This window comes from Papaver somniferum, chromosome 10, assembly GCF_003573695.1.
Source record: "Papaver somniferum cultivar HN1 chromosome 10, ASM357369v1, whole genome shotgun sequence".
Lineage (NCBI taxonomy): Eukaryota > Viridiplantae > Streptophyta > Magnoliopsida > Ranunculales > Papaveraceae > Papaver > Papaver somniferum.
Window position 1 is genome coordinate 161,965,509 of NC_039367.1, and position 12,565 is coordinate 161,978,073.

At 37.3% G+C, this 12,565-nt stretch overlaps 1 protein-coding gene across 1 annotated transcript; it reads right to left on the reverse strand.

The window, feature by feature from the left end:
* Positions 1-5,773: 5,773 nt before the first annotated feature.
* Positions 5,774-6,817, reverse strand: LOC113316743 (transcription factor-like protein DPB). Its single transcript, XM_026564888.1, has one exon. It carries the CDS (start codon positions 6,815-6,817, stop codon positions 5,834-5,836), a length of 984 nt encoding a protein of 327 aa, XP_026420673.1. The 3' UTR covers positions 5,774-5,833.
* Between the last annotated feature and the right edge of the window lie 5,748 nt (positions 6,818-12,565).

Below are 12,565 nucleotides of genomic sequence, written 5' to 3' on the forward strand. Positions count from 1 at the left end.
ATTTGATGTATTTCTAGGTTATGAACCGCGGCTATAGCAATTAAAATCCTAATGGAAGTAATTCTCGTAACGGGTGAGTAAGTATCAAAGAAATCTACACCTTCCTTTTGTTTGTAGCCTTTGACTACTAACCTAGCCTTGTATTTTTGAATAGTTCCATCTATGTTACGTTTCCTCTTGAAGATCCATTTACATCCTATGGCCTTAAACCCTGGAGGTAAATCTACTATCTCCCATGTATCATTTTCTTTGATGGATTCCATTTCACTAATAGAAGACTCTTTCCACCACGGAGCTTCATAAGAAGTCATGGCTTCTCTATAAGTCTGAGGATCATACTCTGCTAGTGTTATGAATTCAGGTCCAAAAGAGGTATGGGTTCTAGCTCTTTTACTCCTCCTAAGATCAAATTATACTTCATCTTCCTCTAAAGGTAAAGTCTGACTGGTTGAAGGAACATCTAGGGGATCAACACCTCTCTCACGAGAGTCAGATTTCAAAGGAAAAATATTTTCAAAGAACACAGCATCCCTAGACTCCATAATAGTATTCACACCAATTTCAGAAACATCAGAATTCACAACCATAAATCTATATGCAGGTGTATGCTCAGGATACCCTATGAAGACACAGTCAACAGTTTTGGGTCCTATCTTGGTTGCTTTAGGTTCAGGGATCTGAACCTTAGCCAAACACCCCCACACTTTAAAGTATGCTAAAGAAGGTTGTCTACCTTTCCACAATTCGTATGGAGTTTTGTCTGATCCTTTAAAAGGTACTCTGTTCAGGATATAGCAGGCTGAGAGGACAACTTCCCCCCACAAGTTCGAAGGTAATCCTGAACTAATTAACATGGCATTCATCATCTCTTTAAGGGTGCGGTTCTTACGTTCAGCTACTCCATTCGACTGAGGTGAATAAGGAGGGGTAACCTCGTGTATTATGCCATGTTCTACACAGAAATCTTCTATAGGAGTTATGTACTCACCACCACGGTCAGACTTAATGGTTTTAATGGTAGTATTCAATTGGTTTTCAACTTCTAGTTTATACCTCTTAAATGCTTCTAAGGCATCATCCTTACCTCTAAGCAAATAAATATGACAGTACCTAGTACAGTCGTCTATAAAGGTAACAAACCATTTCTTACCGCCTCTAGTTTGAAATGATTTCATGTAAACTAGGTCTGAGTGAATTAATTCTAAGGGTTTGGAATTTCTATGAACATTTTTGCTAAAAGGTTTTCTATCATACTTTGATTCTACGCATATTTCACATTTGTTTTCCTTTTCCAAACTAAATTTGGGTATGCAACCCACATTGGCAGTTTAAGCATTGATTTATAATTTACATGTCCAAGTCTACCATGCCAAACGTTCAAAGACTCACAAACATAAGCAGATGAACCATTATTATTCATTACAGCAGAGTTTACATTAAGCTTATATAGTCCCTCAGTCTTATAATCCTGCCCCACATAATCCTTACCCTTAGTTACAACACATTTCCCAGATTCTATTACAATTTTAAAACCCTTATCATCTAAAACAGCACAAGAAACAATATTTTTGCAGATGTCCGGAACATGAAGAACTTCATTCAAAGTGAGAGTCTTGCCAGAAGTGAGCTTGAGCCCAACTTTGCCTTTTCCTACAACCGCAGCTGCAGATGAGTTACCCATATAGAGTTTCTCTCCTTCCCCTACCTTACTGTAGGAGGTGAACATTTCTTTGTTTCCACAGACATGTTTGGTAGCCCAGAGTCTACCCACCAGTCCCTCACATTTGTTACCAAATTTACTTCAGACACCGTGCCAGAAAATTCATCTTTGTTGTTTTCAACCAAATTAACATTATTTTTCTTTTTAAGGTACTTACGGTTTCTACAGTGAACCGCCATATGGCTAGGATTTCCGCAAGCATAGCAATCACCCTTAATTTTATTAATGCTAGATTTAGGTTTCTGAAACATACCTTTCTTTCCAGGAGGTTTCTTGGAGTTGTTTCGGTTCTTAATAGCATTGGAACCTTTGTGTTCAGTCACATGAGCTTTGTAAGACATGTCCCTTGAAGAAGATACATTTTTGTCCTTGGAGCACAACAATTCTTCAACTTGAATTTCCTTACCCAGTTCAACCATAGTAACTTCAGCAGTTTCATGTCTCAGTTTCTTCTTGTACTCGGACCAGAAAGTAGGAAATTTCTCGATAGCAGTAGACACTTGAAAAGTTTCATCAATCACCATACCTTCGGCAAGAATTTCATTCATAACTTGCTGGAGTTCAAGGAATTGATCAACCACAGATTTGTCATTCACCATTTTATACTCATAAAGTCTGGATACCAAGAATTTCTTACTTCCGGCAGTTTCAGCTTGGTATTTTGCCTCCAAAGCAGCCCATAAATCAAAAGCAGAAAATTTGTCCTTAGCATTGTAAAAATCATACAAAGCATCCTCTAAACAATTCAGAATATGATTTTTAGCCATGTAATTGTTCCTCTTCCATTCATCAAAAAGAGAGACTGACTACCAGCATTCTTCAATGACTCATCAAACGATTTCAGAACATAGGAGTCCAACTCATGATTACTCAGAAAAAATAACATTTTTGACTGCCACCTCTTAAAGTCTTTCCAGAAAACTTTGCAGGTCTTTCAACATCGTTCTTACCCATTGTTACAGACAGAAAACAGAAATATCGTGTTAAGATTGTTGCTTCTGTAACAATAAAACACTCAAGAAAGATGTTAGAGAGATGTTAGAATAAAAGGATTAATTTCTGGAAAGTAAATAGACACTCAATTGGACTGCAGACAGAGGACAGAGTCACGTGTTCAACACGCTGTCCTTAACACGATATTTGACCGGTACGCCTCAAGAATGAGTGATGCCTATACCCTGTGGTCAAGTTCGTATCCAGGATAAAACTGCCCGTTGCAAGCACTGTTAGCACTACAGTACTTGCCCACTCTTACGACCTCAACAGTAATTGCGCACGGAATGAAAATAAAGGACCACACAGGGGGAGAAGACGAAAAAAAGAGGATAATAGCTCTTCTGGACACAAATTGAAAATGAAAAATGTGGTCGGTTTATATAGAGGAGAAATGAGAGAAGTCTCATTGATGCGCATTAAATTGAATGGAATTAATTTCAATTAATTCAAATTTATCAAAACAGTATAAAACGTTTATGTATTGATTTAAAACGTTTCATGCATCATAATGTGGTTATAAAACGTTCATGCATCATAATGTGTTTGTAAAATGTTCATGCACGTTTCATGCATCATAATGTGTTTGTAAAACGTAAGGAAACATTCGCCGGGTCAGACGTCCCCAACGATTAAGAAATGATTTGTTTAAAATCTTTTAGATAATAATTCAAAGGAAGTTTCTCCAAAAAGATAAGTCTTGACACACACACACCCACACCAGAGCCCCGCCCGCACGCACGGACGGACGGCGGCGTGCGTGCTTCGGTGCGAAGCACCCCGCGTGTGTGAAAATATGTGGTTGCACTAACTAGCCCATTGCCTAAGTCCTCCCCCTCGCACAAAAGTGCTAATGACCCAAGGACCACTCACAACAAGTGAAAATGAGCGTGCTTCAATACTTATGGAGAGGTATCATCTTTAGTCTTCCCTATTTGGGACTAAAGGTTCATTCACAACAAGTGAAAATGAGCTAGTGTCCTTAGTGACCAATAGGTCCTAAGTTCCAATCCTTTCAAGACCAAAAATCCAAACTATTTTATAAACTCAATTTTTATAAACTCATTTTCTCTAACAGTATCAAGAAAAAGAAGGAATGAAAATCAAGTAATTCTTTCTAACACTTGGGTTTTGATCAGATTTTTATTTAAGTTGCATAACTCTAGATTTAGATTCATCTCAGTTACTCCATTGTTTCTGCAACAAGTAAATTAAGGTTTCAACTTTCGTTAGATCTCATTTAATCTAGACAGAGGAATTTGGTAAAGATTTTTTTTTTCTTTATGTAAAGTCAAAATGACATCTCTCGATCTATGAAAGGACAAATAGTCTCACATCCCTAGTTTCCACATAATGAACTTAAAATATAATATGGAAGGGCCGCTCCACTCATAGCCAATTGATTTTGAGTTGGATGCCCGCATACTTTTACATGGTATCGAGCTAGGTCCGATATACGGGATGTAGGCCGAATTAGTAGCCGTCGTGACCCGAGTGGGCACATGTACACCCGTGAACGAATTACTGGTCACTCGTATGACCTGTACGTGGGGTGGACCGTGACTGATGTCACATGCAAATCCAAGACCCACACGTGTGTAGGTCCACGTGTTAGGTCGAGTGACTGGCCTTACACGTGAGGGTGTGAAAGGACAAATAGTCTCACATCCCTAGTTTCCGCATAATGAACTTAAAATATAATATGAAAGGGCCGCTCCACTTATAGCCAATTGGTTTTGAGTTGGATGCCCGCAGACTTTAACACGATCGAATCCAATGGGAGTTCTTTAGTTGTTAATCATGTTAATCCATAATTGGAACTTCAAGAACTTTCTGTTTTTCAAATGGATTAGTATGTTGTTTGTTGTGTTATAAAAAACTTTCTGTTTTTCCTGAGAAGGTTTTGGGGTTGGGATTTTGATTTTTACACAGTTTCTTAATTGAATGTAGTCTCAACAAGCTTAGTTTCAGATATATTGATATGCAGAGTAAAGGAAAGATGCGGTCCACTGATAATCATATTGCTGCTGTACAAATAATGACTATAGCGGAGACGACGGAGGAAAATTCATTTGCAAAGCAGATGGCGGTACTGGTCGCTAGACTCGAGGAGCAACGTTTAATCCTTGAGGACTTGTGCCAAAAGTTAGATGCGCCACCAGAGGAGGGCTTAAGCAAAAAGTTAGATGCGCTATCGATGAAAGCCTAGGAGGGAGCTATAGGTCCCCTGGTGAAAAGCATATTGATTGATAAGTCCGCTTGATCCTCAGCTTGTCCTTCTTCGTCTTCCCTTAACTAATCTTTATGTTACTTTCGAACTTATCTATTTCAATTATTAGTAAAATGTTTAGGCGTACTCTCTTCTTACAAATATCTGAATGCTGGCTGTATCCAGGTGAATTTGTTGTTATTCTATTCAAGTAAAAAGTTTCACCATCTTTCTTTTGTTATTCTCATTGTTGTGCATATCTCAATTTTGGCTACTACTTCAGCATGGAATTTGTCGTGGAATAGCATGTTACAGTAGTACAGCAAACTTGTGATCTAGTCCAGATCAACAACACGAAAGCTTGATTCATACTCTTGTCTTGAGCACCCTTTTGTTTTGTGGCCGTCTTCGGGTTTGGTTAAATTGAGTCTGGAAGTTGGTTGAGGATATTGCTTATACATACCTACATGGGTTTTCTTTAGGACTTGAATGGTCTGATACTAGAGATGTTCTTGGAAATGTGTTTGAGGTGCCCTAGCAAGTGTAGAATATGTTGCTTGATGTCCATCATTCTTAGCCTTCTGAATTGAATAGTGGTATGCTTGGCTGTTACATAAAGTTGTCTAATTTCGCACTCTAGTCTCTAGATGAATGCTGCACATTGCTAGCAACCTTTTAGTTTGATTATGATCCAGAAGTGATACAAAACCAATTACCGACCCCAACAAAAGATCACCTTGATCAAAAATAAAAAAAAGTTCAAAAGATTGTAAAAAATGCCATGGTTATGCCCCTTTTTGCTCAATCACTTTACACACTGCACAAATTTGCAAGAGATACTACTGCTGCCACCGATACAAATATAACAGTGCTTGCTGGAAATTACATCTGTTATTTCTACGCAAGGTTTTCTAGTATTCCTGGGAAACCGGGAGAAGTCGGCGGTCTACCTGTGGCGTTTTTTGATACATGCCATTGCTGCCAATGTTGGAACCTTCACCTCCGTTGGAAGCAGATTCTTGAGTACAAATATTGTTCTTCTCCGGAGAACTGTCGCACAATCCCATCGACTTAAGAACAAAACTGTCGTCATGTATCTCAAAAGGAGTTGTATTGAAATCGAAATGAACCAACTGCATATCCTCTGATATCTCCACCTCAACAGTCGCATGAGGACGCGTCTGGACTAGAATAAAAGGTAACGGCACGCCCCCTGCAGTGGCAGCAGCACTCCCCGAGCAACACATTTGCTCATTCCGCTGTCTCAGATTCTGAAGACCTACAAATTGATCCTCAAGCTCTTTCAAATACGCAGCCTTGGTTGCAATTCTGTTTCTTAGGCCAAGGCTTTCAGCCTTAAGCTCATCACCGGCGCCAGCACGGGGCAGTCCCCTCCATATTATCTCTTTGTTTTCATCTTTAGTGATGATATCCATCGCCATGAGAACATTCAGTGCATCATACACTCTCCGTCGTATATTTTTCTCTTCAAAATTTTGCGGATTGTCAGGCGTTTGTGTTGAAAATTCAGCAACAAGCTCATCCGCAACCTCGTTATAAGTTGTTCTACCTTTGGCTTCCACTTTTTCGCACACTTTGACGCTGAATTGACGCAGTCCTCTACCACCACCAGTCTTATTATCACCCCCTCCTCCTGCCGCTACTGCCCGTGTTTGCACAATCTTTTTCTTCTTCTTCTTCCCCGCATCATCATCAGCAGCTTGAATATCAAGATGATTAAGCCTATTCAAGGTTTTACTAGACGGAGAAGAACCCACACTTCCACTTGTCCTTGACATTGATTTCCCACCACCACCAGAAGCAGCGGCGGCGGCGCCACCTGATACAGATGAACACCCTCCATTTTGTTGATTCGCCGTCCCTTTAATCACCATCTCCACTAATAACCTTACGGATCAATATTAATCTTGGATTAAAGTGAAATCGAAGTTATCAATTGAACAAGAACAAGAAGATCTAGGTAAATGCAAAATATGGTTTTGAGAGTTGAGGGAGAGAGAATGTTAAAGTGAAAAAGAGAAATTCAACCTCATTTCCCGAAACTTTGACCCATTGATGAGAGAATTGATGTCCGATCTGTCCCTTTTATTTGCAGCAGTCTTGCAACAGTTTGACTGACCTTTTGTAAAGGGAAGGCATTCAATTCAACGGTTCAACCCCACTAACCCACGTGATAAGGGGTGTCATTGTACAGTTAGTTTTTACTACATGTATGTGAACCGTGTCTAGTAAGGATATAATTTTAATCACAACTTTGATCTTGATAAACATTGCTAGTTTAGATAACTACTTATCAATAAATGATACAAGTTACACGATGGATGGTTGGGCATATAAGTTGTAAGTCTTTACCTAGACGATACTTTGAAATTTTTTCTTACCTACAGAAAAGAGGTGAGTAAGAATATGAAATATTAATTCAGTTGTGTTTGTCTATGTGGAGAAAGCCTAGCAACATTATAAACGAAGCGTTGGAATAATAGACAGCAAACGTCTGGTGAGCAATATCAAGTTAAAACTTTAAGAGCTTCTTCAATGGTTGTTGTATGTATTTTTTATGTGGCAACACAAACAAGACATCTTTATTTCAAATTTTCCTTAAGTTTAGGTGAAAAAAGTTATTCATCTCCAATGGTGTTGTTTGTGATCATTTTCTTATTAAATGTAAATTTTATGTTTAATAATTTTAAGATTTTATCAGATCTAAATAAGGATGTAAATAATACCAAATACTTGGCATACCTGTACCCGCCCGAGCCCGTCTATACCCGAAGTAGCCTAAAGCCTGTTATGGCCCGTCATGGCCTAGATTAATTTATTGGGCGGTCTCGGACTTTGCAATTAATTATGATGCCCGACCTGATACCCGGCCTGAAAGCCTTCTATGTGCCATTAATCATTTAATATCCTCTTAAAAAGACTTCAAATTTACATTTTATAATTGTCAATTTTGTGTCAAGAAAAATAAAATATATAGTTGTTTTTACTTATAATTAACCTTTTCAAAACATTAATGGTAATATATTTTCTTATTAGAAAGTTTATTGTACTTTAATTAATTATTTATTATAGGTTAAAATTAAAAATTTGTCATTGTAATTTAAATATAAAATAATACTATCATTTACGGTATGCAATGTAAGAAAAGGAAAGGATATTGTATTAAAAATAAATAAATTTAGTATCCTTCATTTGAAAATTTAAACTTAAAAAAAAAATATATTCAAAATAGTGGTCTGTTCGACCCGATCTGGCATGCCCGTATAAAAAGCGGGCTTTGGGCGGTCTTTGGGTAGCAAATTATCTACTTTTGCCCGGCCTGCCCGGCCTGTCTTAGTTTTTGGGACGGACAGCCCGTCCTGCCCGAATTTACACCACTAGATCTAAAAATGATTATTTATTGTATTAGAATTACTTTTAGGAAATAAAATATGTTTTTAATTTAAAAAAGATGACTAGATGGTAGACAACGTCAAGGGAATGTGGGAAACTAGACATTCCCCTTGACATTTTCTACCTAAAATCAGATTTATGCATAAATTTATTTATGACATCCGGGTTGGAGAATGATTTTAGAAAAAATGGATGTGCATCCTATGTGGATTTTGACATTTATCTTCACACACGTGCCATTGGAGAAGCTCTAAGTCGAGTATGTATGTACTAGGAAAGCTGACTATAAACTGGAATAGGATATATACAGGAAATAAAAACAGCGGAGACCCAGCTATTGCAAGACTCATACCTTGTAGAGAGGGAATAAAAAGAGAAAGAATCTGCTGGGCTCTCTTGGCAGAAAATGAGAAAAAAACTCATCCGGCCGATGCGAAGTTGGTCTAGACGCTCTCCAATTACGTTATTCATTCTAGCTAATCCAATGACTACGGCCAAACCGACCTTCTGCTATATTTTAGGCCTAAGAAGTCCGGAAGAATAGCAATTTAAGAGCGAATCAGGGAATGACCAGCCTAGCTTCCATATGATTTGGCAGCAGTTTATATACCAAATATACCTACAAAAGATCAACTCAGACAACGGAAGAAAAAAAAAAAAGGAAAAAAGAAATAGTCGAGCACTTTACATGATGTTAATGCTAGCTGATTTCATATACCTGCTCTTGTTATCTATACACAAAATTGGTTAAAAAAAACCAAAATCAATAATTCCTGGGTGAAAAAGACATGTAAGATTTGATACTGTTTAAATAAACGAGAATGTAAAAATAGTCATTATGCAAACAATTTCATCCTACCCATTTTCAAATACTTTTTCTTATTTTTAATTTACATCAGGATGCATCCAGTGTCATCCTTGTTCTTTTTTAAGTTTAAGCAGGATGAATTCAGTTTTATTCTAGTTATTTTTTTTTGTGTCCATTTCACCCGTACTAATTTTTACTCGTCCATTAAAACCATGTTTTAAAAATATTTGTACAACCCATTTTCTGTTATCTATATCAGTCTGTGAAAACTAAGAGAAGGGGTTTTAAATGGGTGGATCAAAGTGAGTTCTATAGGAATCCTGCCACTCAAATTATTGTAAGAAAAGCTCAAAACTCAAAGACTATCAATTGTTGTCAAAGATTGTGGGATATGTCCGGATAATCTATTTGAACTTATATCCAAAGACTCTAAGTTTCCGGTATTCTCTGGGATATCATCTAAAAAATTATTATGGGGCGAGTTAAGTGAACATATTGCTTTTACCAAGACAATCTCTTTTGGAATGTTTCCGTCAAGAGCATTGCATGATGGATTGACCACAAAGCTATAGTAAGAAAAATTCTTAACCTGAACCATGTTCCCTTTGAAAAGCAAACGACAGTTGATCATTACCAACACCGAGGAATGAAAAACAAGAATATCTTGTTGTTAATCCACTCAAATTACCTGATCTTGTAGGAATCTGTCCTGAGAGATTGTTCAACGATAAATCTAATACACATAGTTGTTGCAAATGAGGAATCTCCTCAGGAATTGGCCCACATAACTTGTTTGCCGTTAAAGAAAGGATATTAAGGTCTTGGAGTGAACCCAAAGTAGCTGGTATACCTTCAAAGTTATTGTTGGAATATACTCACCGAGGATATCAAGGTGAGATATTTGGAAGACCAAGACCAAGACCAAGTAAGTAGAAGATCTAGTTAAGTTTGTTATATCTAGGTTTACTTCTTTATCCTATAATCCTATAAATAGAAATTATCATGTAAATGTATATCATCTCTGTGAGTTCTAGAGATCTCTAATACAATTCATCTTTATGGGTTTTATTAGTGGATGTAGGTCAGATGAACTGAACCACTTTAATCTTCCGTGTGTTCTCTATTTCCTTCTTACCATTCATATTTTATGATGGTACAGAGCAGGAAAAGATCCTTGCTTCTGCATCTATATTTTTCTTAGGTTGATGATGTTTTTCTTTTCCTAATTTGGTTTTCGTTATAGCGATCTCACCTAATTACTAGAAGAGTCTACATATTTAGATGAGTTTTTTTTCCCAGGCATCATCATTCTTTTGCTATCATCAAAATAAATCCCTGCTGCTTCCGGTTCTATTTCAATTTGGGTTTCTTTGATGCAGTATAATCATACGTTGCATTTTTCGCTCTTTCTTTTTGTTTCTGTTGTATGTATGGAGTTCCAAACACTACAGAGATAATTCTTTTTATTTTGCATCAAAGATCGTATTTATTGGAAGACTAGAATCAGCTTTCTACATCCCTGCTTTAATATCTAGGGTTTGAAACATCTTCTCTGTTTGTATGTTTGCACAAACATATTTGTTTTCTGTTTACATATTAGTTATGTCCACTAATATCCTTCGTGTTACCCATAACAAACCTATATCCGTTTCAATTTTATCAATACCCATGTCAACATTAACCCAACTATTTCTATGGTTTCTTAATCTCTTCTCGGTGTTCAACGCCTCACATCGTGTTGCTATCTTGTTATTGTGGTTCATTTCGGTGCATCTAGAGTTTGTGTTTTTCTAATGCATCAGGGACACCTATATATTCTTTTGCTTTTGGGTCTCTTTAATATTGCTCAGGGTACACCAAAATCAAGTTAGTTTAGGATTTGAATTATCTGTTATGTGCCGTGTAAAAGGGAGATGCAATCAATACTGTTGGTACAAGTGGAGTATCATTTTGGGCTTGATACTACAAGCCATCCATTAAGCACTAGTCTTTCGATTTTTCCGCTTTCAATATCATGCGGGATAAGCTGGAGCTAAAGACTTTGCGAAGTATGGTTTCATACACTAGTGCTACTATACTGCGGTTTTCATTGTAATGGAGTTTTAAGCTATCGGTTGTTTGTCTGAAGACTGTTTTCTGCTATGTTACGGGTTTTTCCTTTGGTGTTGCCGTCCAAGAGTTCAAGTTGTACACTTCACGTTATTCCGCGTCCAACTTGAGGGGGGGTGTTGGAATATACTCACCGAGGATATCAAGGTGAGATATTCGGAAGACCAAGACCAAGTCAGTAGAAGATCTAGTCAAGTTTGTTATATCTAGGTTTACTGCTTTATCCTATAATCCTATAAATAGGAATTATCATGTAAATGTATATCATCTCTGTGAGTTCTAGAGATTTCTAATACAATTCACCTTATGGGTTTTATCAGTGGATGTAGGTCAGATGGACTGAACTACTTTAATCTTCTGTGTGTTCTCTATTTCCCTTTTACCATTCATATTTTATGATTGTTAGCTAAGTTGAGATACTCTAAGCTGTGAAGTCTGCTAATGAAATTGGTAGTACCTTCCAAATGGTTGTCATTTAGCAATCTGCAGGTTTGTTGCAAATTCCATCTCTTTTGGAACTATTCCAGTGAGATTGTTGCTGCAAAGATTTAGAGAAGCAAGAACTATTCCACGCCCTATGTTGGTATGTATACTCCCTGTTAGTTTGTTGTCGGACAGATCAAGAACACCACCATAAGATTCTGGATTGACCCCGAAAGTTCAAATTACAGTATCATCTGCCTGATTATGATGGCTTCACGCTCTAAAATATATTTCAATACCAACAAGCAGCATCTTGCTCTTTCCACACATCGAGATAAAAATAAAGTACTCTTTTACTCATTCTGCCGGATATTCATGTTTATTTACACCTGGAACGATATCAAGGTAATTCAAAGATAGATCGCCCATAATCCAATTAAAACATACCCATTCTAAAACAAACCAGGCACCTTTCCAATCGAATGAGGCAATATACGCTCATCTCCATTTCCACAAAGCCTCCAGAACTTGGTTCCCGAAGACTATATCTCACATACACAAAACCTTATAATATGGTGAGTGGAGCCCTTTCTTAATAACTGAATTTGGCAAGATACTGTATTACCTCGTGAACGGATAAAGAAAATGTAAATGCATTTCTTACTATCACATTGGCCACTACTACAAAAGGAAAAGACCGTTTCACTAGTGATCATTAAGGATTCGTGAACAAAATAGAAATCATAAAAGAAAAATAATTAATCAAACGAAAGCATAATGGATCCGTGATTTTCTTCCGGTAGTCACCCAACCTACAGGCTTCTTGTATTTAAAAACCTTTTAAACTTATGGAGACAGTGAAATTTGGTAACTTCCCCTTGGGGAAGAA